This window comes from Dendrobates tinctorius, unplaced genomic scaffold, assembly GCF_039654945.1.
Source record: "Dendrobates tinctorius isolate UK_male_01 unplaced genomic scaffold, ASM3965494v1 ptg000044l, whole genome shotgun sequence".
Taxonomy (NCBI): Eukaryota; Metazoa; Chordata; class Amphibia; order Anura; family Dendrobatidae; genus Dendrobates; species Dendrobates tinctorius.
This window is the reverse complement of record NW_027361712.1, coordinates 16,184,067-16,207,538: the sequence shown is the minus strand read 5'-3', so window position 1 is coordinate 16,207,538 and position 23,472 is coordinate 16,184,067. Positions and strand designations below refer to the sequence as shown.

Genomic DNA, 23,472 nt, shown 5'->3' with positions numbered 1-23,472 from the left:
TACCGTCCATGTGCCCTGGGCCTTAATGCCCATGGACGGTATAGTACGTCATGAGCGATCAGCCGCGCTCTCGGGGGAGCGCGGCTGAACGTGGCCGGGTGTCAGCTGATTCTCACAACTGACACCCAGCACTAAGTGCCAGGAGCTGTCACAGACCGCTCCCGGCACTTTAACTCCAGGAACCCTGCATGCAGATCTGCATGCCATAGAAGCAATCAGCCTACACAAAATGAGTGTCCCATAGTGGAACAAGGTGTAAAAGAATTAAATTAAAAAAAATAAAATAATTGTAAAATATTTTTTAATAATAAAAATCAATATTTATTCCATCAATAAATACATTTTTAAATAAAAAAATCTAAACAATAAAAGTACACATATTTAGTATTGCTGCGTCCGTAACGACCCAACCTATAAAACTGTCCCAGTTAACCCCTTTAGTGAACACCATTAACAAAAAAACAAGGCAAAAAACCAATGTTTTATCATCATACCGCCGAACAAAAAGTGGAATAACGCGATCAAAAAGACGGATATCAAGAAACGTGGTACCGCTAACAGCGTCATCTTGTCCCGCAAAAAACGAGCCCCCCATACAGCTCCATCACCGGGAAAATAAAAAAAATTAGAATAAAGGGATGGAAAAATAATTATTTTTTTATATAAATTAGTTTTCATTGTATAAAATCGCCAAAACATAAAAAAATTATATAAATGAGGTATCGCTGTCATCGTACTGACCCGAAGAATAAAACTGCTTTATCAATTTTACCACACATGGAACAGTATAAACGCCCCCCCCCAAAAGAAATTCATGAATTGCTGGTTTTTGTTCATTCTGCCTCCCAAAAATCGGAATAAAAAGCAATCAAAAAATGTCATGTGCCTGAAAATGGTACCAATAAAAACGTCAACTCGTCCCACAAAAAATAAGACCTCACATGAGTCTGTGGGCCAAAATATGGAAAAATTAGCTCTCAAAATGTGATGCAAAAACTTTTTTGCAATAAATAGCGTCATTTAGTGTGTGACAGCTGCCAAATATAAAAACTGCCATAAATAGTAAATCAACCCCCCCCTTTATCACCCCCTTAGTTAGGGAAAAAATAATAAAATACAAAAATGTATTTATTTTCATTTTCCCATTAGGGCTAGGGTTAGGGTTGGGGCTATAGTTAGGGTTAGGGCTGGGGCTAAAGTTAGGATTACGGTTATGGTTTGGATTAGGGTTAGGGTTAAGGGTGTGTTAGGGTTATGTTTGTGGTTAGGGTTATGGTTAGGGCTGAGATTAGGTTTAGGGGTGTGTTGGGGTTAGGGTTGGACTTAGAATTGGGGCGTTTCCACTGTTTAGGCACATCACTGGCTCTCCAAACGCAACATGGCGTCTGATCTCAGTTCCAGACAATTTTGCATTGAAAAGTCAAACGGTGCTCTTTCCCTTCTGAGCTCTGCCATACGCCCAAACAGTGGTTTACCCCAACATATAGGTATTAGCATACTCAGGACAAATTGCACAACTTTTAGGGTCCAATTTATCCTGTTACCCTTGGGAAAATAAAAAATTGGGGGCGAAAAGATCATTTTTGTGAAAAAAACATGATTTTTTTACTTTTACGGCTCCACATTATAAACTTCTGTGAAGCACTTGGGGGTTCAAAGTGCTCACCACACATCTAGATAAGTTCCTTAGGGGCTCTACTTTCCAAAATGGTGTCACTTGTGAGGGGTTTCCACTTTTTAGGCACATCCTGGGCTCTCCAAACGTGACATGGAGTCCGATCTCAATTTCAGCCAATTTTGCATTGAAAAGTCAAACGGCGCTCCTCCCCTTCCGAGCTCTGCCATGTGCCCAAATAGTGGTTTACCTGCATATATAGGGTATCAGCGTACTAAGGACAAATTGTACAACTTTTTGGGGTCCAATTTCTCCTGTTACACTTGGTAAAATAAAACAAATTGGGTCTGAAGTAAATTTTTTGTGAAAAAAAGTAAAATGTTCAATTTTTAAACATTCAAAAAATTCCTGTGACGCACCTAAAAGGTTAATAAACTTTTTAAATGTGGTTTTGAGCACCTTGAGAGGTGCAGTTTTTAGAATGGTGTCACTTTTGGGTATTTTCTATCATATAGACCCCTCAAAGTGACTTGAAATGTGATGTGGTCCCTAATAAAAATGGTTTTGTAAATTTTGTTGTAAAAATGATAAATCGCTGGTCAACTTTTAACCCTTATAACACCCTAACAAAAAAAAAATGTGGTTACAAAATTGTGCTGATGTAAAGTAGACATGTAGGAATTGTTACTTATTAAGTATTTTGTGTGTCATATCTCTCTGATTTAAGGGCATAAAAATTCAAATTTGTAAAATTAAGAAATTTTGAAAATATTCGCTAAATTTCCGTTTTTTTTTTTTTGTTTTTTTTTCACAAATAAACGGAAGTCATATCAAAGAAATTTTACCACTATTATGAAGTACAATATGTCACGGGAAAAGAGTGTCAGAATCACCGGGATCCATGAAAGCGTTCCAGAGTTATTATCTCATAAAGGGACAGTGGTCAGAATTGTAAAAATTGGCCCGGTCATTATCCTGCAAACCACCTTTGGGGGTAAAGGGGTTAAGAACGTCATAAACATAACTATAGCATTTATTAGTGAAGTTTGTGAATCTTTAAATAAAATAAGGGCTCGTACACACTATCCATTTTTTTTCTCAGATAGCACTCGCACCTATGACAGTCTATGACAACTAAGATGTTGTACGTGGGACTCCTGAAGAAGGGGTTGTATTAACCTTGAAATGCGTCAAATAGACCACTGTTAACTTCTACCTATTCCTGGAATTTCATCATTTGGGCAGCTCGGACAATAATCCACATCCTACCCTGCAGTATACTGTAAAAAATTACTGATGAAACTTGAATGTCACTGATGAAAATCTAATAAAACTAATGAAAATCACTGGTGAAACCCGGTCTGTTTTTCTCTCACAGCAAAAAAACTGGCGTCTGAATGAGGCCTAACAGATGTTGATTATTGAGATTTAATACATAAATTAGGTACAGTATGTTCAATGGAAATAAAAAGTATATATGCATTATGGTGTTTTATTATCTTCATGTATTTTTTAGGTTGGCTGCCACTAAAGGCAGCAAGATCGTAAAACGTGAATATCTGAAAGTAAACGTCGTCATAACTTGGTATGTATAGTAATACTGATGACCGACATTTGATTTATCTAGATACTGTGTTACAATAAAGATTATGCTTATTAATATCTTATGCTTTAAAGGGAATCTGTCACTAGGTTTTTTCTATCACATCTGGGAGCAGCAAAATGTAGGGAAGAAGACCCTGATTACAGTGCTGTGTCACTTCCTCTGCTGCTTGCTGTAGTTTTGATAAAATCATAGTTTATCATTAGAGGACTAGTAAATATGCTGCCAGATAGTCAAGCATATTCATGATCTCCGGGTTACACAGAGCTGTACAGTCAGAGAACTGCTAACAATGTTCTCTGAAGATCTAGATCAGCTGCAGATCAACTCGCTGAAAAGATTCCCTTTAAAGTCTACTCAGATCCTAAAAATGATTGAGGTGTGACTGCATTCACACTTGAGCTACAGCTCTGTAAGTTCGGTGCGTTTTCTGTGCCTGTTCACCAAACACTACTGTAGAATAATAAGGATATATGGCACTCCTAGAAAGTGCTCAAGAAAAGTTCCACTCCGTAAGGATAATAATGTACAGGTTACCAATGGACGAAAAGTCCAAATTTAATTCTAAGGCAGTTCAAAAAGTTCAGTAGTGTTTTGGCCCCACCATCTGAACCTTAATCAGACACTACATAATATAGAAAAAAAACATGTACATAATCCGTACATTCGTTTTTCTGGAGATTTATCAGAAACAAAAGTAACAGTTCACGGCGGTTGGGCAAAAGCCTGACAAAACGTAAACACATACAGTGCCTTGAAAAGGATTCTTATCCCATCACCTTTTCCCCATCACACCCACAAACTTCAAGGGCTTGTGCCAGGAACAAAAGCAGATTTTAATCAACAGATCTTGGAATAAAAATAAACTCCACAATTGGATGTGTCTAAAAAAAATGTTCCTGTGCTGAGATAATCTTATCAATATGCCCCTGCTATATACTGTGTAATGGCTGTGTCTGCCCGTACAGGGACCTGGGCTGATCATACCACTGCCCCTGGGCAGGGAAGGACACAAAACACTATACCGACTTGTAGCACGGGATCACAGTCGATTCTTTCTTTGAGGTAAAATATTGTTTAAAAACAGGCAGGGAAACGTTTTACCTCACAGAAAGCAACAGCTTTTGCGTCCTCCCCTGCCCAAGAGCTGTGCTATATCCCACCTGTTCTTGGACAGTGAGACACAGCCATTACACAGGGCTTGGGGACAGGAACATTTTTTTAAACAAATCCAGTTGTGGAAATTATTATTATTCCAAGATCTAATTATTAAAACTTACTTTTGTTCGTGGCACAACCTCTAAGTATATTTTATTTGGAATTTATGTGATATACCAACACAAAGTGAAAAGTATTTGTAAGTGTAAGGGTTTGCGCACATGTTAAGTATTTGTAAATGTTCCCAGGCTATTAACCCCTTACTGCCATGTGACGTACTATCCCGTCCATGTGCCCTGGGACTTAATTCCCAGGGATGGGATAGAACGTCACAGCGATCAGCGGCGCCCACGTGGTGAGCGCCGCTGATCGCGGCCGGGTGTCAGCTGATTATCACAGCTGACACCCGGCACAATGTGTCAGCGCCCCCGACACGTTAACCCCTTGCACACCGTAATCAAGCACGATCGCGGTGTACCGGGGGTTAAAGGGAAGCATCGGCAGGGAGGGGGCTCCCTCCGTGCTTCCCTGAGCCCCCCACAGCAGCGCAATGTGCAGCGCTGCTGCAGGGGTCTCCTTCCCTGCAGGTCCCCGAATCCAAGATGGCGACGGGGACCTTCGGGGGCCTGCAGGGGCAGGGAGCTGGCTTCCTCAGTGCCTGCAAAGCGCAGGCAAGAGGAAGTCTTCAATGCCTGTGACAGATCAGCGATCTGTCACAGGACAGTGATGTCCCCCCTGGGACAACCTAATAAAGTAAAAAAAAAAAAAAAATGTGTAAAAATAATTTAAAAAAAAACGCTAAATAAATTAGAAAAAAAATATTCCCTAATAACTTCATATTTTGGAAATAAAAAAAACAAGACAATAAAAGTACACATATTTGGTATCGCCGCGTCCGTAATGACCTGCCCTATAAAACTGTCCCATTAGTTAACCCCTTTAGCGAACCCCTTAAAAATAAAAATAAAAAACAAAGCAAAAAATAATGTTTTATTATCATACCTCCAAACAAAAAGTGCAATAACGTGCGATCAAAAAGACGCACGTAAATATCCCTGGTACCGCTGAAAACGGCATCTTATCCCGCAAAAAACGAGCCGCCATGCAGCATCATCAGAGAAAAAATAAAAAAGTTATAGCTCGCAGAATAAAGCGATGCAGAAATAATTATTTTTTATATAAAATTGTTTTTATTGCATAAAAGCGCCAAAACATAAAAAAGACAAATGAGGTATCGCTGTAACCGTACTGACCCGAAGAATAAAACCGCTTTATCAATTTTACTGCACGCGGAACGGTGTAAACGCACCACCCAAAAGAAATTCATGAAACGCTGGTTTTTGTTCATTCTGCGTCCCAAAAATCGGAATAAAAAGCGATCAAAAACTGTCACGTGCCCGAACATGATACCAATAAAAGCGTCAACTCGTCCCGCAAAAAATAAGACCTCACATGACTCAGTGGGTTAAAATATGGAAAAATTATAGCTCTCAATATGTGGTGATGCAAAAACTATTTTTTACAATAAAAAGCGTCTTTTAGCGTGCGACAGCTGCCAAACATAAAAACCGCCATAAATAGTAAATCAAACCCCCCATTATCACCCCCTTAGTTAGGGAAAAATAATAAAATTAAAAAAATGTATTTATTTCCATTTTCCCATTAGGGTTAGGGCTAGGGTTAGGGCTAGGGGTGTGTTGGGGTTAGGGTTGGAGTTAGAATTGGGGGGTTTCCACTGTTTGGGGACATCAGGTGCTCTCCAAATGCAACATGGCGTCTGATCTCTATTCCAGCCAATTCTGATGCTCCTTCCCTTCCAAGCTCTGCCATGCGCCCAAACAGTGTTTTACCCCCACATATGGGGTATCAGCCTACTCAGGACAAATAGCAAAACAACTTTTGGGGTCTTATTTCTCCTGTTGCCCTTAGGAAAATAAAAAATTGGGGGCAAAAATATCATTTTTGTGGAGAAAAAATGATTTTTTTATTTTCACGCCTGGGCGTTATAAACTTCTGTGAAGCACTTGGGGGTTCAAAGTGCTCACCACACATCTAGATAAGTTCCGTGGGGGGTCTAGTTTCCAAAATGGGGTCACTTGTGGGGAGTTTCAATAGTTTAGGCACATCAGAGGCTCTCCAAACGCACATGACACCCGTAGACCATTCCATCAAAGTCTGCATTCCAAAACGTCACGACTTCCCTTCCGAGTCCCGACGTTTGCCATACAGTAGTTTTCTCCCACATATGAGGTATCGGCGTACTCAGGACAAATTGGACAACAACTTTTGGGGTCAAATTTCTCCTGGTACCCTTGAGAAAATAAAAAAATTGGGGACTAAATGATCATGTTTGTGGAAAACTACGATTTTTTTATTTTCACGCCCGGGCATTATAAACTTGTGTGACGCCCTTGGGGGTTCAAAGTGCTCACCACACATCTAGATAAGTTCCTTAGGGGGTCTAGTTTCCAAAATGGTGTCATTTGTGGGGGTTTACACTGTTTAGGTACATCAGGGGCTCTCCAAAGGCAACATGACACCCGCAGACCATTCCATCAAAGTCTGCATTCCAAAACGTCACTACTTCCCTTCCGAGCCCCGACGTGTGCCCATACAGTAGTTTTCTCCCACATATGGGGTATCAGCCTACTCAGGACAAAATTGGTCAACAACTTTTGGGGTCTATTTTCTCCTGGTACCCTTGGGAAAATAAAAAAATTGGGGACTAAATGACCATGTTTGTGGAAAAAATACGATTTTTTTTATTTTCACGCCCGGGCATTATAAACTTCTGTGAAGCCCTTGGGGGTTTAAAGTGCTCACCACACATCTAGATAAGTTCCCTAGGGGGTCTAGTTTCCAAAATGGTCTCATTTGTGGGGGGTTTCCACTGTTTAGGTACATCAGGGGCTCTCCAAATGCAGCATGACACCCGCAGACCATTCCATCAAGGTCTGCATTCCAAAACGTCACTACTTCCCTTCCGAGCCCCGACGTGTGCCCATACAGTAGTTTTCTCCCACATATGGGGTATCGGTGTACTCAGGACAAATTGGACAACAACTTTTGTAGTCCATTTTCTCCTGGTACCCTTGGGAAAATAAAAAAAATTGGGGACTAAATGATCATGTTTGTGGAAAAAATATGATTTTTTTATTTTCACGCCCGGGCGTTATAAACTTCTGTGAAGCACTGGGGGGTTCAAAGTGCTCACCACACATCAAGATAAGATCCTTGGGGGGTCTAGTTTCCAAAATGGTGTCATTTGTGAGGGGTTTCCACTGTTTTGGTACATGGTGTCCAATCTCAATTCCAGCCAAAAAAGTCAAATGGCGCTGCTTGATTTTTTTAATTGTACCGCTGTACGTTATAAACTTCTGTGAAGCCCTTGTGGGTTCAAAGTTCTCACCACATATCTAGATAAGTTCCTTGGGGGGTCTAGTTTCCAGAATGGGGTCACTTGGGGGTTTCCACTGTTTAGGTACACCAGGGGCTTTACAAACGCGACATGGTGTCCGATCTCAATTCCAGCCCAAAAAGTCAAATGGCGCTGCTTCCCTTCTGAGCTCTGCCATGCGCCCAAATAGTCGTTTACACCCACATATGGGGTATCAGCGTACTCAAGACAAATTGCACAATAACTTTTGGGGTCCTGTTACCTTTGGGAAAATAAAAATTGGGAGTGAAAAGATCATTTTTGTGGAAAAAATATGATTTTTTAATTGTACCGCTGTACGTTACAAACTTCTGTGAAGCCCTTGTGGGTTCAAAGTTCTCACCACATATCTAGATAAGTTCCTTGGGGGTCTAGTTTCCAAAATGGGGTCACTTGTAGGGGGTTTCCACTGTTTAGGTACATCAGGGGCTCTCCAAACATGACATGGCATCCGATCTGAATTCCAGCCAATTTTGCATTGAAAAAGTCAAAAGGCACTCCTTCCCTTCTGAGCTCTGTCATGCGCCGAAACAGTGGTTCCCCCCCACATATCAGGTATCAACGTACTCAGGACAAATTGCACAATAACTTTTCCAGTCCAATTTCTCCTTTTACACTTGGTAAAATAAAAAAAAATTGAACGTGAAGTATTTTTTTTGTGAAAAAAAGTTAAATGTTCATTTTTTTTTAAATATTCAAAAAATTCCTGTGAAGCACCTGAAGGGTTAATAAACTTCTTGAATGTGGTTTTGAGCACCTTAATGTGTGCAGTTTTTAGAATGGTGTCACTTTTGGGTATTTTCTATCATATAGACCCCTCAAAGTGGCTTCAAATGTGATGTGGTCCGTAAAAATAAAATGGTGTTGCAAAAGTGAGAAATCGCTGGTCAACTTTTAACCCTTATAACTTCCTAACAAAAAAAAATGTTGGTTCCAAAATTGTGCTGATGTAAAGTAAACATGTGGAAAATGTTACTTATTAAGTTTTTTGTGTGCCGTATCTCTGTGATTTAAGGGCATAAAAATTCAAAGTTGGAAAATTGCGAAATTTTCAAAATTTTCACCAAATTTCCATTTTTTTCACAAATAAACGCAAGTTATATGAATAAAATTTTACCACTAACATGAAGTACAATATGTCACGAGAAAACAATGTCGGAATCACCGGGATCCATGGAAGCGTTTCAGAGTTATTACCTCATAAAGGGACAGTGGTCAGAATTGTAAAAATTGGCCCGGTCATGAACGTGCAAACCACCCTTGGGGGTTAAGGGGTTAATATTAGCTCACAGCTGTTTTTTTTAGCCTTTACTGGTTATTATAGAGGCGACCCCCCAAAAAAATTGATGTGGAGTCCCCCTATAATCAATAACTAGCAAGAGGTAAATAGACAGCAGCAAGCTGATATTAATAACCTGGAAAGGGGTGATATTGACTCTGCACCCAGACTAAAAACATCAGCTCTCAGCTGCTTCAGGAATGCCCTGGTGTTGTGGCAAGTGTGGGAATAGGGTTAGGGTTGATGTCAGCTATGTAATGTCAGATAATATAGTAAAACCAGGCACACTACGATCAATAAAGGGGGTGCAAAACCAGTAGTAATGAAATTACAAATGAAAAAAGAAAGAAAGCACTACTGTAAGTATGCACACTGCACCAAATTAAGTGGAAAACATATGAAAAGTCTATTGGCACACAATAGCAGAAAGTGAGATTAAAACATAAATAAAACCATAAGGTTAAACCCACTCAGGGTAACCTGCCAAAAGCACGAATTGAGTCAAGGCATACATGAAATATAATGTTAAATGTACAAATCAAAAGACCTTACAAAAAACTGGCTCATGAGAAAAAACACAAAAACCCAGAGAAATATAAGGGTTAAAGATTCATAGTAATATAAATAAATAGACCAGAACTAAAATCATATATAGTAACCCTAAATGAGAATCGCAAGCCTAAGGAATGGAGATGCAATGCCATAAAGTATAGCACAAGAGACTAGTATACCACACTGGAACAAAGAGTGAAAGACCAGTGCATGATAAGTGAAATAAAAAAGCATTGCCCTTAATTGGATGGACCAATGTCCAAATGAAAGCAGCCCAAAGGTACATGGAGTATCATGGCAATATTACCAAAGTAAGGTCATACGTGCAAAAGGATCCCGATTGGCAGGACCAGGAGTGGAGACCCATGAAAGTGGCCCCACGCGTATCGCCATAGCAGGTACGGCTTTGTCAGGGGTAGTATCACAGTTGTGGCCAAATTAACATAAATACCTGGTCAATCATTCATAATGACACGCCGGTGTGGGCCGGTAGTGATGCGGCAAAAGCGGAAGTGGGCAGAATAATAATATACCATAATATAGGCAGACGTCTCTGCACACTAAGTTAAAAGTGTGCATGCGCAAAGCAGAACGCAATCTGCGCGCGCAGGAATGCACAACCAGGAACTTAAAAAAAATTATGGCGCATGGGCAGCTCCCTGGAGGCTGAAAAGAGCAGGCAGAGTAGAATGAACCAGAAAAAGGGACATAGATGAATATGGATGAAACAATTTATGTGTGCGAATGAATAATGAATGAAAAAAATAAAAAAACAGACAACACAACATAACACTACAAAACAAAAGACACACAAAACAAACAACATTATCACACATTTTCACTTTTTTTCATCCCACTATTAGGCGTTTTTCACACTTCAGTTTTTTACAATCAGTCACAATCCGCCAGGTTTTGAAAAAAACGGATCCTCAATTTTCTTTTGAGGATCCGTTTTTTTTCCCCATTGACCTCCATTAATGGTGGATTGTGACGGATTGCCGTCCGTTGCATCTGTTTTTTTTGAGGATCCGCCAAAAGTTGCTGTCCGTCACCATCCTCAAAGATTTCAAAACGGAGCTTGCAACGTTTTTTTCTCTGGCGGATCCTCCAGACACTAATTTAACCCGAAATTCTTTCTGGGTGCCGGACAAAAACAAAATTCATTCTCTCTCTCTCTCTCTCTCTCTCTCTCTCTCTCTCTCTCTCTCTCTCAAAAAATGGACGGGTGGCATCCGTTGTCATAAGTACTAAAACGGATCCGCCATCCGTCCTTTTGGCGGATTTTGACTGATGCAAAAAACTGAAGTGTGAAAGAGGCCTTAGGGGTCAGTATTCTCTTCCCTTTTTGTTCCCCTCCCCTTTGTCTTTGTTGCTTGAGTGGTTGTCCTTCATGTGTGTTGTCCATTTGTTGTTTTGTTTGTCTTCACTTTGTTTTATTTTTTTTGTGTCCTTTGTTTTGTGGTGTTGTGTTGTCTGAGTGGGTTTAACCTTATGGTTTTACTTTTCTGCTATTGTGTGCCAATAAAGTTTTCATATGTTTTCCACATAATTTGGCGTAGTGTGCATACTTACAGTAGTGCTTTCTTTCTTGTTTCAGCTATGTAATGTCAGCTGACATCAAGCCCAGGGGTTAGTGATGGAGAGAAGTCTATAAGACGCCTCCATTTCTAACCCCATATTAAGATTTTAAATAAAGACACCGCAAGAAAAAAGTCCTTTAATTGAAATAAACACTCCCCACCCTCTCTTTTCCCCATTTATTATAGTCTAAATTAAAAATTTAAAAAACACCATATTCCTCACCTGTCCGACGATAATCCATTTGTCCCATGCGGTAATCCATCTCTGCTTCATGTGGGTGCCAGACTGAGGGTTGGCATGATGCAACCATTCAGACTGACTTCCAGGAGATATCAAGCTGAGCATCGGAGCATTGCTTCAGTGTCCTGCGTTGATGTCATTGAGGTTACCGTCGGTCACTGAAGCTGTGGTTTCCATGAGCAGCTAATTGTGAGCGGCTCAATGAACTAAAGTCACCTCAATAAGATCACCATTAGCACTGTAAGAAATGTTTTCACTGTGCTAGCAGTGACATATTGAATGTTACTGCAGTTTGTCAGCTGGCTCATACTGAACTGAGTGTGGGAACAGCTGACAGTGATCGGCGGTAACCTCTATGGCATTACCGCTAATCAATGAAGCTGCATCCTAAGATCAGCACAGTGTCTCCTCAATTCATGACTGAGCAGTCGCCTCATGTCATTGCTCAGCCATGTAATTCAGATGTAGCAGACATTGATTACTGCATGGGACAAATGGATTATCATCGCATAGGTGCGGAATATGTTTTTTATTATTATTTTCATTTTTACTGTAATAAACACACCCCGCCCTTATTTTCCCAATTATTTCAATTAAAGGACTTTATTCTTGCTGTATCTTTTTTACAATATGACTATGGGGTTAGTAATGGGGCGTCTTATAGACTCCTCTCCGGGAACTAATCCCTGGGCTTGATGTCAACTGACAATACAAAACTGACATCACCCCTAACCTTATTACCACACTTGCCACCACACCAGAGCAAGTTGGAAGAGCGAGGCAAAGCGCCAGTTTTGGTGCATCTATTAATGCGCTATTTTTGAGGTGGCTGAGGACTGATGTTGATAGCCTGGAATGTGGGGGCAATATCCCTTCCCAGGCTATTAATATCAAACCACAGCAGTTTATCCATTGCTGGTTAGAATTTATAGGGGGACCCTATATCATTTGTTTTCTTGGGTCCCTTGTAAACTAACTATTAAAGACTAAGTAAACAACTGTGACCTGTTATTAATTTAACAAGAACCAACATACTGGATAAACATATGTATAATACTACCCAGAAGGGGAGAACAAAGGATGGGGGGCAACTCCCTGAATACTAAAGATCCTATAAAGATTTGGAGCATTGTGCTCCAAAATCGAATATCATGAGAGAGACATTCAAATTGGTAATAAAATTTCAAGACTTTATTTCTCAATTGCAAAATGAAGAGGACAAAGAGTACAAAAATAAATTTAAAAATTACAAAAATATTTTATATATTTAGTTACAACATCATATAATCACAAACAATAATAATTACAAAAGTATATGGATAAAAGGATTTAAAAGTGAAGAACTCAAACAATGGTAAGTCTGAGGTAACCACAGATTGTGTATGAACTGGGAAGGGACATTCCTACAAAAATTATGTCTCAAGGCTTCATTTGTTGCAGTCCCAACTGAATCTATGTGTGGTAGCTAGTGATGAGCGAGTATACTCGTTGCTTGAGATTTCCCGAGCATTCTCGGGTGATCTCCGAGTATTTGGATGTGCTCGGAGATTTAGGCTATGTGCCCACATGCAGAAAATTCCTGACTAAAAACCGGACTCCTTCCCAGGAAAAACGCATTTTTTTCACACTTTTTTTGCACGTTTTTATGCGTTTTTTTTCAGGAGCATCCACATTCTCATAGAATATAGTTGAAAATGCATTTTTTTCCACAAAATTAATGAACATGTTGCGTTTTTCTACCGCGATGCATTTTTTTTGCCGAAAAAAAACGCATCATGTGCACAAAAATTGCAGAATGCATTATAAGAATGGGATGCTTAATGTATGCGTTTTTAAGCGTTTTTGCATGGAAAAACGCTTAAAAAATGCGGAAAAAACACTTATGTGGGCACACAGCCTTAGTTTCTGTCGCCATAGCTGCATGATTTGCCTGTTTGTTAGGAAATTCTCACATGTATTCAGGCTATCAGCCACAAATCTTGCAGCTACGGCGACAGAAACTAAATCTCTGAGCACGCCAAAATACTTGGAGGACACCCGAGCATGCTGGGCAAAACACGAGCAAGGAGTACACTCGCTCATCTCTAGTATCTGTATCGTGCAGCGGATCAACCCAAGCTACCAATGTAAAACTCTACCCTAGAATATTGGAATTCCTAAAGTGAATTGTGCTAATAAAGTGACAATGTGCAAAAATTAATAAGCTATACCTATGACATTAATATATATGCCACATAAGAAAAAGAATAAAGAAAATAATAGTTTTCGTACATAATAAGATAAAATGCTGTGTACATCAAGTGTTAATTACTAATCTCTATGCCATATAAAGAACATAATTATTATACAAGAGTTTTCATACAAGAAAAAAACACTTATTACACATCACACAATATACTATACTAAGAATAAAGCAAGTGTAAAAATCACAGGATAAAACTGCATATAGAAGTAGGAGGATAAGTATCAACAGATGGACAATTCAGTAGTCTTCCAGCACAATATTATAATATTTCTTGTATACAAAAGATTCTCCTATTAGTTACTACATTTATTCATGCCTTGTTCTTGTGGCATGGTTGTACAAAGGCCGATTCATCTGTAGCACGAGCAAAGATGACTTGCTCACATTGCATGCACAGTGCACATCAAAAGGTGTATTAGGCCTTTCAATCAGGGTTCCAGCATCAGGGTACAGAGTCAGTCAAAACTGATTATAAATACGACTACAATGAAAAAAAACAACAATAAAATTAAAAAAGAACATAAAACAAAGAACACCCAAATTAAAACCAAATCTATACATATGTGTCCTTAAGGTATGAGGCAAAACTAAGTTGCTCGTTCAGACCCTCCGGTACCATAGTCCCCAGAACAGCGATCCATCTACATTCCTTTTGGGACAAAATGTGCTTACTGTCACCCCCTCTAATCCCCATCCAAACCCTATCAATGCCATATAGCATAAGCTCTTTTGGGTTGCAGCTATGCTTCTCTTTGAAATGCCTCAAAAGAGTTTTTAGGACATCATTCACATCACGGGCTGCTAGAATGTCTCGCACGTGTTCACGTGTTCTTGTCCGAAGCTCCCATGAAGTCAATCCAACATAGACCAAACTTCATGAACATTTGGCGTAGTAGATCACATGGGTCGTACTACACGTAATATGGTCCTTGATCATGAATTCACGGGAGCCATTCGTTGATGCGAATGATGTGGCCCTAATCAGATTTTCGCACGCCAGACAACCACTACACGGAAAGAAGTCATGTCTTGGTTTTCCTGCCCCAAAATGGTCCATGGGTTTAGCAACATAATGGCTGTTTACCAAAATATCCATGAGATTTCTCGATCTCCTTGCTGTCATCATGGGTGATTTGGGTAAATACTCAGAAAGGATAGAATTAATTCTGAGTATAGGCCAATGTTTAGATATAATTGCTCTCATACTTTCCCATGATTATATGTCGAGATGAACTTGGTCACAGCCTATGATCCTTTTTAGCTACACTTTTGGGAAAATGATTATGCTGATGGTATGAAAGGACGGAGTCTCTCGTGTATTTTTTGGCCCTCTCATAACCATTTCTGATGCTCCTCCTACTGTACCCACGCTCCTGGAATCTCTCCCCAAGGTTCAAAGACTGTTTCTCAAAAGAATCAAAAGCACAGATTCTTCGCATGCGGAGAAACTGATCTATGGGTATCGCTCTGATGGTTGATCTTACATCTGCCGATGAAGCATGAATTGAACCATCAGTTTGGACCTGTAATTTGATGTCAAGAAAGGAAATCTCCTGATGGTGATAGGTATACGTGAGTCCAATGTTGGAGTCATTGCGATTCAGTATGGACATGAACAGTTGTTAATTGTCCACAGTTCCCTGCCAAATAAAAAGGATGTCATCAATAAAGCGGTGCCACCACACAATATGGGGAGCGGCATGTGTATCATCGGGGAAGATGGTTCTTTCCCAAAATCCCAGAAACAAATTAGCATAGGACGGCACACATGCTGCCTCCATTGCAGTCTCCCGCTTCTGCAGGAAAAAAAGATCCTTAAAAGTAAAAAAATGTGTGTCGAAATGAATCGCAACAACTCCAACACAAGACCCCGAGTATTCGGGCTCAAATTACTTGATTCAAGGAAGAAATGTTTGACCAACAGGCCCTCCTCGTGATCAATTCAGGTGCAGAGAGACTCCACATCCGCTGTCACGAGGAGCATATCAGAATCAAGATGCAGGTCATCCAGTAGCCTCAGGATGTCTGTAGTGTCTCTGACATAGGAGGTCAAGGTTTCAACCTGAGGTCTTAGATAGTAATATATTTACAATTAAGGATCACATAGCCCTCCTATGCCAGAGACAATAAGATGCTTCGGCGGATTAGTCGCATCTTTGTGGACTTTGGGGAGAAGATAGATCATGGGCATCCTAGGGCAAGCAACATAGAGGCCATCACAATTTTTTTTAGATAACTCCCCTTTCAAATGCCATATCCAATATGTTATTAATTTTTGTTTGAAAGACATGGATAGGGTTCTGGGGAAGCAGGGTATAGGTGTCTTTATTGAGCAATTTTATAAAGGCCTCTCTTTCATACTTCTCCACTGTCCATTTCACCACATTCCCCCCTTGTCAGCAGGCTTGATGACAATATAATCCAGGGATCCTAGTTGTTCCAACGCCTGTCGATGACTGCAGATCAGGATAACTTTCCTACTACGGTTTCTAATTGTCTTAAGTTCTCCCACTACCAGCCTAGTAAAAATGTCTACCTGGGAACATAATGACAAGGGGGAATGTAGTGGATCTAGAAACTATGGGTGGAGGAGAAATACCTGAGGATACGATTCTTGTTCCAATTCCTCCAATACATGGATAGCTTCCTGCTCAGATGCATCAAAATGTCGGAATTAGAACACCCCATGGAATGGAAGTCATCTTAATACCAATTTTCAAGAGAAAAGATGCAGGTCCTTTAGAGCTGTAAAGTAATCAAAGTTATTAACCGGCACAAACAATAGCCCCAATCCCAAAACCTCAATTTGTGCTTTGGACAGAACATGTTTGGATTGGTTAATTACATCTAGGGCAGGGGTGGGCATTTAATTTTCCCGAGGGGCCACATGAAAGTCCGTGACTGTTGTGGAGGGCCAAACCAATAGGCCAAAATTAATTCTGCTCAATATTAATATCGATATTTTATAATTATTATATTATTGATAATTTTATTAATTTTAATTGTATCAGAATTTTATATTGAGCAGAATTAAGTATGCTGACATCACCATATATATCGTTTGAACCCGAGCATAGCCCCTTCTGTATATCGTATGAGCCCCCCAACAGCCCCTTATATGTGGCATGAGCCTCACACAGCCTCCTCCATATGCGACATGAGCCCCTCATAGCCTTCCCCATATGAACCATGAGCACCATGCAGCCTCCCTATATAGAATGCATGAACCCCACACAGCATCCCCATATACAGCATGAGCCCCACACAGCCTCTTTATATACTGTATGAGCCACACACAGCCTCTCTATATGCACTACATGTTGCCCCCATAGCCTCCCCATGTACAGCATGTCGCCCTCATATGCAACACCATGTGCAGCACCATGTCACCCCTCCATGTGCAGCACCATGTCACCCCCCCATGTGCAGCACCATATGCAGCACCATGTCACCTCCCATGTGCAACACCATGTCACCCCCTCATGTGCAGCACCATGTCACCCCATCATGTGCAGCACCATGTCACTCCCCCATGTGCAGCACCATGTCAACCCCCATGTCCTGCACCATGTCACTTCCCATGTGCAGCACCATGTTATCATCCCATGTGTACAGCATCATGTTATCATCCCATGTATTCATCTCCATGTTATCACCCCATGTGTTCAGCACCACGTTGTCGCCCCATGTGTGCAGCATCATGTTGTCACCACCATAGCCTCCCCATGCTCACCCAAAAAGCCCATACACATAAGGAAAAAAAAACACCACATACTCACCTCGTCCCGTTCCCTGACGCTGTGCTTCTCTCCCTGCCTCCGGTGCGCGGACTCTCCGGAGTAAACGCGATGACTGTTTCACACACTTATTAGTGGAGGAAGTGGCTGGAGTCCACAGAGCCGCAGCGCACATGGAAACAGCGAGCGGCCAGGTGGGCATCGTGCGGCCCGTGGACCTCTGATTTCCAGCCTTACAGCTGTCTCGGTCCGCAGGCCAGACCGAGACAGCCAGTGGGCCGGATGTGGCCCACGGGCCGCACTTTGCCCAGGTCTGATCTAGGGCATTGGTTTTCAATTTCTTGTCTCTTTAGAAGAGACAGCCATTTTCCGTTTATTGTTAATTCTTTGTTATATTCATTATTCTTTTTCTTATGTGGCATATATATTGATGTTATAGGTATAGTTTATTAATTTTTGCACATTGTCACTTTATTTGCACAATTCACTTTCGAATTTCCAATATTATAGGGTATAGTTTTGCATTGGTGGCTTGGGTTGATCCTCAGCACAATATAGATACCTTATGCCTGCTTACAGAGTCCTACTACGGCGATATCTTCTGGACATGTTCGCATGCCCATGACACGTGCGGTCCAAAGTATCACTTCCAGCGCCCGAGGTGTGACACATGCGGGTCATGGTTGCCATAGAGGCGACTGATTTACCCCACGCGTCACATGGGAGGCTGGTGGGTGATGCAACTTCCAGCGCTCGCGTCGTGAGCGCATGTGCTGCTGACGATGTCCTAATCAGGGAACAGTTGATGGATGTATATAAAATGGTGAATGCACACTTACTGTCACGAACCCCTGAGGAGTCCACGCGAAACGTGCATTGGGGCTAGAATCAGTTGGGACTGCTACAAAATGAAGCCTTGAGATGCTTCGTGAATGGTTGGTGACACACAAACACACACACATTCAATTTTATATATAGAGATTTCTCAATTTTATAAAAAACATTAATGGTAAACATTATGTGATGAGCTTTTGGTGAAGACACAAAAGAACAACACCATGGGTTACAATAAAATATCACAATATCAAAAAGCACTGGAATTGGACCTAACATGTCACAAAAAGCCAATATACGAAATATCAAATCCTGACGGTATTGAAAGATATATACACACTGAACAGTATTGTGATATCACCACAAGATGGCATATAAGTAAGAAAACAGCGTTCTCACAGCACTTGTCCAGATGTATAGTTAAAAAGAGAGAGGGTAGGTTTTGTGGATGTAGATGTTAGAGCAAATTCCAAAGTCCCTTGGCATACATAAAGTGCAAAATAGTACTTATCCATATGGGGAGAAAAGATGGTTTACGTTCGTACTGTCGCCTCAACGCATGTTTCGCATTTTGGGCTTCTTTGGGGGGCTGTGTGGGCTGCTGCGTGTAGTGATCTGCTATATACCCCTTCCCCAAGTGTATTGCATTGTCAACGCAAACTGGTGAGCGCTTGGGGGGCGGGTCTGTGGGTACGATCACGTCACTTCCGGCCATACCGGCACCAGTGTGGGTCAAAGGATAAAGTTCCTGTGATGTCAGTGACCCACCCTGTGCCAAAAGGATGCCTTTTGGGTACCCATCACGCATTGTTCTCTTTCCCAGATTAGTAACATCAGCCCCAACCGTGGGCTTTCCCTGTACTGTTTATCAAAATTACGTTCGAGCCCATGCCAATTTTTTAAATAGAAATCTGTCATAAGGAAAGGAATTCACCAATAATATGGATGAGGGATGTGAGTAAACCCATATAACAATCAATTTATAAGCAGCAGGAAAAAAGTTATAGGGAATATAACATTTCTAAGGATGAAGAGTTTGTAATCGATGGATCCATAATGCATCCTGTCGTGTTAAATCCTGTTGACGATTACCACCTTGTCTAAGTGGGGGAATATGGTTCAGTACCTGATACCAAATTGATCGATGGTGTGATTAGCTTGATGGAAATGGTATAGTACTGGAAGACATTTTTCCTGGAGTCCGTAGGTCGCACAGTATGGGAAATCATGTGCTGCCTACAGACTCCATGAAAATATCAGGTAACAAATTTTACTCTTATTTTTTCACATCTTATATTAGACTTTTGCTGGCTATGCGGTCCCTGTACATGCTAAGTATTTTCCCCCACATAAATCAATCCACAGACATTTTATCGCTATACCAAAAAGGATGGATGATAAATTTGCCCACCTTTCATGATGTTGTTACACTGGACAAAATTTACCATCCACACAAGGTGTTTCAGGCTAAAAAATGTTACTACTACAGTGTGTCCGTAAAGTCATGGTCCACTTTTGACCAGTCACAGGAAAGAAACAAAAAACGAAGAAAAGAAATGTGAAATCTGCACCAAATAAAAGGAAAACCCTCCTAATTTTCAGTTTTTCAGAATCTGTGACCAAAGTGCTATGTAAATATCGGCATGTCTATAACGAAGCGCCACCACATAGGGTATGTGCACATGTTGCGGATTCGTGTGCGGATTTTTCCGCGCGTAATCTGCAGAATCCGCAGGCCAAAATGCCTGCATTTTACCTGCGGATTTCTAGCGGATTTCACCTGCGTTTTTACACCTGTGGATTCTTATAATGGAATAGGTGTAAAAACACAGCGGAATCCGCACAAAGAATTGACATGCTGCAGAAAATAAACTGCTGCGTTTCCGTGCAGAATTTTCCGCAGCATGTGCACAGCGGTTTTTGTTTTCCGTAGGATAACATGGTACTGTACATCCCTTGGAAAGCTGCTGCGGATCCACAGGACCGAATCCGCTGAGGATCCGCAGACGAATCCGCAACGTGTGCACAAACCCTAACATTACTCGGTAGGATAAGCAGTTGAAGGAAACCGGCAGTTTGTTGGAGAAACCGCTTTCTGGTAGGCCATCAGTCAGTGACAAGTCTATAGAGGCTATACGGGATAGCTACCTAAAGAGCCCTAACAAATCTGTGTGTGTGCGTGTGCTCAACAATTAACCTAAGCAAGACTACAGTTCATAAGGTGTTACAGAAACATCTCTGTTTTACGGGGTACAAATTGCAGCTGTTGCACGCTATCAAACCGGCAGATAGACCCAAACCATGCTCGTTTGCTACCGATATGCTTCATGAGATCGACAATGATGCAAGATTTTTGCAGAAGGTTGTGTTTAGTGATGAGGCGACCTTCCATATCTGTGGACATGTTCATCGCTTCGTCCGAATATGGGCTGCTGAACATCCTCATGCCTACGTTGAGTACAAACGTAACACCCCTAAAGTGAACGTGTGGTGTGGCCTGATGGTGATAGGTGATAGGCCCATTTTTTTTAGCGGAATGGTCTGTGGTGGTAAACACGTATCTTGACATGTTGTCAAGCCATGGCCACCACGATCCCCGGGTCTGACGCCCTTAGGCTTTTACTTTTGGGGTTATGTGAAGCAACATGTGTACATTGAACGTATCAACGACATTAATCACTTAAAACAGAATCACCGACGTTATTCACTCTGTTACACCAGACGTCCTTACCGGTGTGGCAAGAACGTCACTATTGTTTGGATGTGTGTAGGGCAACAAATGGAGCCTACATCAAACTGTACTGAATAGGTATGAAACTGGGAGAGTTTTTCTTTTATTTGGAGCAGATTTCATATGCTATCGTCTTTTGTTGCTTTCCATTTGACTGGTCAAAAGCGCACCATGACTTTCGGATACGCTGTATATTATAGCTGATCGTACAACAAGAATACCTGTGTTTCCAAGATAAGTCTGACCCAATATAAATATACCTAGTTTATTATGCAATATCACTATGGCATTTTTGAACTAAAAAAGACAAAAAATTAAATCACGATTAGCCTGGCTGATTCATTTAGGGTCCTCATGGCTAATCACCCTTGATTGGTGTAGCTTTTGGGGGAGTTGCCACATAAGAAGACACCACTGTTATATTTACCAAACGTGAAGCACACAGTTCCAGATTTTCCATTGAAGACCATGTATCTTCTGGACCCAGAACATATTGTCCTAGTTATTTTTTCTTAGAAATAAGAGCCTTTCACAGTATCTTGTTTATGAGGACTGGTGTTTTCATAATGTTCTTTCCATCTTATGTTTGTCTCCTTCCAGTCAGAAGATCATTCAGTATATTCTTCAGCAGGTCCCTCCTCCGTACCGGGGTTGTCCCATACCTCGGTTATCCCTGTATCTGTCTGCACAGCTCAGCTATGGAGTAGTGTGTGTTTATCACCGACAATGTGACCTGCTTATAGGTAAGACACACTGTACACCAAATAACATTACTCTTGTATTACAGACATCATAGACATCTACTTCATCCCATATTTTGCTCAGTTGAACTTCTATTGTGTGTCACTTGAATTACAGTTGTGTGTAGGCATCTCTGGTAAAATAGTGCTACCGATTTTCACAGTGTAAAGCATACAACACAATCCTGGTAGGGAACTTTCATATTTCTACACATTTTTTTTGCTCTACTACTTCTCCTCTGCTTAGTAGTCTAGCAGTAAACATGAGCACATGAAATGTGCAAGAGAAATAAAATGGAAGCTTTGATGAGATGTGTCCAAAACATGCAATTCTAAAATTAAGTAATGTAAGAATATGACTTATCAACCTGGTGAGGTCGTTGGCCTGTCATAAGGCAGTTTAATGCTTTAAGCAATGCACACCATTGTTTTCTGTGAAGCTAATCTTAGAGTGACCTTTAATGTTACCGTTGTAATGACTTGACCTTGTATAGGGCTGTGGGGAAGTCATATTACTTGCTAAATCATGCAGGCACTTCCAGCCATCCCTAGGTGGCATCACTAAGAAAGAGTCAGCTTCACAAGACATGAGCCTGTCCTAACTTGAAGATTTGCTCAATTGTACAGAAAACTGCATCAGACAAGATATTTATTATCAACCATGTAAATCTACCTAAACCACAAAAATAAATTGGTCTTCAACAAAATGGGGGCGCATGGGCAGTAGCATCTTTTGGCAAGCGATCATCTCAATCTGTGCATGTGCCGCCCACTCTGAACAGAGGACCAGGGCAGGAGGGCGCACAAAAAGAAGCGGTCATCCTAGGAGCACAACGCACACAGGAGCACATAAGGATTTTGGTATTAACCCATTAACAACCGCCAATACGGCTCTGAGAAATAAGGGTATAGTGCCCCCCCAGTGTAAAAAAAAAACAAAACTTCGGGGGTCGGCCCTGGAGAACATGATCATTGCCAGTTTTTACAGTCCAGTCATGTAATCGTCGGTATTCACCAAATAATGGCGATCACATATTAAAAAAGTCTAATTTAAAATGAGCTAGCTTGGCCCGTGCAAAATTTTCGCACATTGGTCGTCGGGGGTGCAGGCAATTTCAGAAAAAGCAAGCTGGTCAAATGTAAATGTATTTCATGAGATGATGGCTCTTGTCTTGCTGAAGGGAGCAAGTTTACCTTTCAAATGGTGTATCATTTGTGTGTGTGGGGCAAAGTAATCGGCGAAAAAGCAGTGCATGTTTACTTCGCCACAGATGGTGAGTCACATATGCAAACACATTTGTAATCACCGAAAAAGCAGTGCATGTATACAAATGTGTTCTGCAGTGAAGTGTGCAATCCTCCAATGTGCCTGAAATAGGCTGGGCAAGCACTTGGCCAAGCTGGTAAGACCCCAAGGCAAATGTTTGGATTTGTTTGTGATGTCTATAAGCAGCTTTGTGGTAGTGTACTTTGGGGTAGTGTGCTGCCACCTGCAGGTAATTTGACCTTTCAAATGGTGTATCATTTGTGTGGGTGGAGTATTATCGGAGCAAGTGTGCAATTCGATAGGTAGTGCATGTTTACAAATGTGTTTGCATATGTGCCTCACCTGCAGTGAAGTGTGCAATCCTCCAATTTGGCTAAAATAGGCTGGGCAAGCAGTTTGGCAAGCTGGAAAGCCACCAAGGCAAATGTTTGGATTTGTTTGTGATGTCTGTAAG

General features: G+C 41.1%; 1 protein-coding gene across 1 annotated transcript in view; it reads left to right on the top strand.

The window, feature by feature from the left end:
- The window catches only part of REC8 (REC8 meiotic recombination protein), a 173,225-nt gene that overhangs the window by 19,038 nt on the left and 130,715 nt on the right, over positions 1 to 23,472 (top strand). Inside the window, exons 2-3 of the mRNA XM_073575530.1 lie at positions 3,132 to 3,200; positions 21,612 to 21,754. Of these exons, the coding sequence (XP_073431631.1) occupies positions 3,132 to 3,200; positions 21,612 to 21,754 (212 nt within the window). The remainder of the gene's footprint in view (positions 1 to 3,131; positions 3,201 to 21,611; positions 21,755 to 23,472) is intronic.